At 35.5% G+C, this 5,343-nt stretch overlaps 1 protein-coding gene across 1 annotated transcript; it reads right to left on the reverse strand.

The window, feature by feature from the left end:
• Window positions 1-1,506: 1,506 nt before the first annotated feature.
• On the reverse strand, window positions 1,507-2,444 carry LOC129033116 (olfactory receptor 14C36-like). Its single transcript, XM_054481175.1, is given in 2 exon segments — window positions 1,507-1,736; window positions 1,739-2,444. Coding segments are annotated over 2 exon segments (936 nt in total).
• Between the last annotated feature and the right edge of the window lie 2,899 nt (window positions 2,445-5,343).

A 5,343-nucleotide genomic window follows, 5' to 3' on the forward strand; every position in this document is an offset into this window, starting at 1 on the left:
CTCTTTCCACAGCAGATGCCAAAACAGTCAGGTAAGTCATGCAGGGGGACACTTTGGGTTATTTCCATATTCACAAAAGAACTCATAAAGCTGATGTGTTCAGCTCTAAGATGAAATAGTCACTTAGGCTTTGAGGTGGTTGCTCCCATCACCTTTTCCAACTGGCATTTTTTGGGTCAATGCTTAAAATCATGTTTCAGTGGGACTGGCTTCTTATCTTGCATTATATTTTTCAAGGATATACAGTACAGAGAGCCCTGCTTATGATCTGAATTTGAAAGATACTATAAACTAGAAATAAACCTTTGTTATATTATTCTACTAAGAATTTGGGATTACTGATTATTGCAATATAAGCTACCAGATAACGGCTGTTACTATTGTCCATCAAAATAAATCTTTCAGATACATGACACCATCACAAAACAAGACAATACTATTAACTTCTCAAAGGCCTGAATGGATGTATGGAGAAGAAGGTGATAATAAATGGGAATATAGGGTGTGTGTCATGGCTCACACCTGTAATCCCAACACTTTGGGAGGCTGAGGCAGGAGGATTGCTTAAGCCCACGAGTTCCAGGCCAACACAGCAAGACGTAATCTCTACTACAGATTTTAAAAAAAATCAGCCAGAAATGGTGGTGCATGCCTGTGGTCCCAGCTACTCAGGAGGCTGAGGTGGAAGGAACACCTGAGTGCTGGACATGGAGGCTGAGATGAGCTGTGATCCTGCCACTGCACTCCAGCCTGGGCAACCAAGCTGTCTCAAATAAATAAATACATAGGAATATAAAATTTGTATATTTATTTAGTCCATCCAGCAAATATTACTTAAAACATATAATCAAATAAATGTATCCCCAAAGCACTTGAATGCATTTTTATTAAAATTGTGGTCTGATAAGTATGGTGTATCTAGAGCTTTTCTTTGACATAAAAGGGAAGCTATGTAAACTGTTACTAATCCCCTCATCTATGACCTGCCAAATCCACTTATCTTTTCACAGTATACATTTCACTCATATTCTTATGGTCCTCAAAAGAACACACATTTCTCATATTTAACTTTGAATGAATGCATGACTGAATGTTTTCATTTCTTCTATAAGACTAAATATGGCTTTTGAAAATTAATTGACAGCATTTTCATTTTGGACTTACCAAAAGTTGAAGAGTGGATGAATACAGAACAGAACTTTAACACAAAATACTTTTAAAGATAATATTTTAGGCTTTACGATTTTTTTTAGTGAGTCCTTAACTTGAAAAACATGTGCTATTAGAATTTTCTTCTTCATAACACCAGATTTTTTTACCCAATGGCATATTAAAATTATTCAAAAACTTTTGAAAGGAAATATCAGTTTTGATACCTGATGCATTTTAGTGGCCTTATTTATTAAATTTACACCAATTTTATCTAATAACCACAATCAATTATTACAACTTATTTCTGAAAACATGAATATCACAAAACAGCTTAGGGTGAGCCTCTTGGGTTTCTTACACATTTTCTGAATAAAAAATTCTCTTCATGATTTTCTTGATGGCCACCTTTATTTGCTTATTTCTAAGACTGTAAATAATAGGGTTAAAGAGGGGAGGCATTACAAAATAAAAACCGGAAAGGATCAGATCCTGGGTGGCTGCAGATATTGCAGATGGCCTGAGGTACACAGAAGAGCATGAACTGAGGAAGACTGACACCACCAGGATGTGAGGGACGCAGGTGGAAAGGCCTTTGTTCTGTCTGCTCCTCTTGGAAACCTGAGCACGGTCAAAAAGATGTGAATGTAAGACCTGATGATAAAGATGAAACAGCCGCCACCTATCGCCAGAGCAGAGACAACAATCATGACCTCATTGCTGAAGGTGTCAGAGCAAGAGAGCTTCAGCAGAGAGGGGATGTCACAGAAGAATTGATGAATAACGTTGGACCGACAGAAGGGCAGCTGGAACGTGCTGCCAGTGTGCACACTTGCATAGACAAGACCACTGAGTAGGGAGGCCAGTGTCATCTGGATGCAGATTCGAGAGTTCACGATCACAGGGTAGTGAAGTGGCTGGCAGACAGCCACATAGCGATCATGAGCCATAATGGTGAGAAACAGAAGCTCCACATATACAAAAAAAAACACGAGGAAGACCTCAGCTACACATCCCGCCTTAGAAATGGTGGTGCTGTCCAGTAGGGAATTGACACATGAGGTAGGGACTGCAACAGAAATGTAGCAGGCATCCAAGATAGACAGATTCCTGAGGAAGAAGTACATGGGCATGTGAAGGCTGCTGTCACAGGTGGTGACGGTCACAATGAGGATGTTTCCCATTAGAGTTACCAAATACAACATAAAGAAGGATGCAGAATGTAAAATCCGTAGTGTCCACACATCAGAAAACCTCATGAGGAGAAATTCCATCACGGTGGTTGAATTGGGCATCGGTGGATGATGCAGCTTGGACCTGGGAAACAGAAATCCTGAACACTCACGAAGAATCAAATGATGGAATGATGGTTCTTAAATATCGTAGCCTTGACCCCTTTCTAGTTGTAATCTACATTGTTGGCCCTTACATTGTTGAAGGCAAATCAAGTGGTCCTCTATGAACCTACATAATGTTCTTTATATTCAAATTGGGCAGATGCTTTGTTGTTGTTTCTGTTGTTTAGAAGTTGTTCAAAATTAAATTTTATGCAACTTAGTGTCCTCCATGGGTCAGATAAAGTTATTTACTTATATTTGATATTAAATAAATATTTTAATAATAAATAAGTTATTTCACTAAAATATAATTATCGCTAATTATTTACCAATACAGATTCTGATGCAGAGAACAAAACTGTTCACCCACATCACCAAGATATTGTCTTTATATGCTTAAGAATTGAACTAACAAATCTATGTTCTGGATAGTTTCTTGAGGTTCTTTAGATAGAGGGGAAATACACAATAATTTGTAGTGATTAAAATCCTAGCTTTGATTTTTAGTTAGCTACTTCAAAATACTGGTCTTCATCATAGTGTGAAATGGGCATTTTAGTTACAGTCTTAGTCTCCATTTCTTTATAGAACTCTAAAAAATGTTCTTTCTGTCATAGTGCTTCGTCAGGATGAGAAAATATTTATAAAATCCTTAGGAAATTGTCTGGGACATCATGAATGTTCCTTAAATGTCTCTTGTTATTGTTTTCAGAAACATCGATATTGTTATTGCTATGTAGGAATATTTTGAGGGCACATACTACTACCAGACATGTTCTAGATAAAATTCACATACCAATTTAAGTCTCTCAATAATCCTGAAAGTTAGTATTTTATTCTGTTTTCACAGGAAGCAAAAATATGTCCAGATTGAACAGCTACCCTTTCACCACAGCAATCCACCTCGTGTGCTTATTGTGCACCTGTTGCATTCAGCAGATAACTTGGAGACTGTGCCCAGTTGAATGACTGTCAGTTTTCAAATAACAGGATCAGGAAAAATAACCAGTGGCTACTAGGCTTAATACCTGGGTGATGAAATAATCTGTACAACAAGCACCCGTGACACAAGTTTACCTATATAACAAACCTGCGCATGTACCTCTGAACTTAAAATAAAGGCTAATTTTTAAAAAAAAGTGGGGGGGGGGGGAAGAATGGCTTCATATTTTTATGATGATGAGCTAATGATAATTTTTTCTTATACTTTTATGTTGATGATTCAATTAGAATTTTACCATCTATAAGTTTCAGGTATTATTGTGTTAGGTAAATACAGTATGTGTCCAAAATATTTTTAAGCAGGACAAATTATCACATGGAAGATTCAGCAGAACCTTCATTGTAGAAGAGGGAGACAGGAGGCTTGGGCTGTATCACTCCCACTTACCAGACATGTAAAGTTGGCAACATTCTTCACCCAAGGAAAATTCCCTCCATCTGTAAAAGCAGAATCATGGTGTGTACTACTGTGATCAATTTAAACAATATGGGCTAATTCACTGATTTATTCCTTGATTCACTGATTGTTCAATCAATATATACACCTAACGCTGCTATCACAGGAGTTTTGTGAATACATGAAACAGAATAAGTGCCTAAATCTCATGAAATTTAAATTTTATTAGAAAAGACTGACACTGAACTGTTAAACATGTGAGAAAGAATAAAATATTCCAGAAAGTTTTAAGTGCTTTGACAAAAACTCACAAAGTAATATGCTGGATGAGAAAGGGTGTGTGTGGCTGAGGGAAGGACAGGAGTTGATTAGTTAAGTGGAAATACTTGGAAGCCAGCAAACTGCTATGAATATATAACACTTATTTTCACTCTCACCTCAAACTAAGGTTTTCTGTTTGCTTTACATAAAGATAAGCCCACTGTGTATCTGTTGAGTTGATTTAATAAATTATATTAAACTTGGTATTTCCAAACCAAATAATAATTTGGACTTTCACTACTCTGTCTTGACTTCTCCACACATTAGTTTGAGAGACTGAATTATGAAACTAGAATAAAACTTAAAACACTGGTTGACATAATAATCTAACCCTGAGAGAACTAAGATTATGACAACAAATAATGCTTTTAAAATTTGATTAATTTTTAGTCTAAAATTTTATTATTCTAAAGATTTTTCTTCTTGCTAGTAAAAGTCTGAATTGGCAAATCTGAAGATTTATGCTGATAGATATATCAGTCGATTGTTAGACAGATAATAGACAGATAGATGATAGATAGATAGATAGATAGATACATAGATAGATACATACATAAAATTACAAGGGAATCCCCTTTGTTATATCAATTAGTATACCTTAAAGTTTTGATACTCTGCAAGTATTTTTTTAAGTTTTAACTGGAACACTTTTAAATGAAGCCACAATTTGTTTTATTGAAACATTACCACTATAACTATACTGCTTATAAATCTCTGCATTTATGGAAAATAACTTTATATTCCTTTCATTTAAGAGCTAAAGAGTTGCTATGACTAGAAAAGTTACTACAATTGGCCCCCATTGAAAGAAGAGGTGTAGACTGAGCATACCCAGTGTATGGAAATCCATGATTAGAGAAGAAAGCCTAGTATATGGAATTCAGTAACATGTATTAAGATTGAATATTGTGTTGCTATTTGCATATATACAAACATTTGTGCCTGTATTTTGAATAAATTATAATTTTATTCTACATGTATAATTCCTATATCCCAGATTTAAGCAACCTAGCTATTTTTCTCCCTAGGAGCAACATTTATTGACAATCAAAATAAAGAAATAGAGTTTGCACTTCAAAGCTTTCTGAATTTCGTAGTCATTCACCATCAGTGAACAGTTTGTTTTTTAAATAATTG

This window comes from Pongo pygmaeus, chromosome 1 (genome assembly GCF_028885625.2).
Source record: "Pongo pygmaeus isolate AG05252 chromosome 1, NHGRI_mPonPyg2-v2.0_pri, whole genome shotgun sequence".
NCBI classification, from domain to species: domain Eukaryota; kingdom Metazoa; phylum Chordata; class Mammalia; order Primates; family Hominidae; genus Pongo; species Pongo pygmaeus.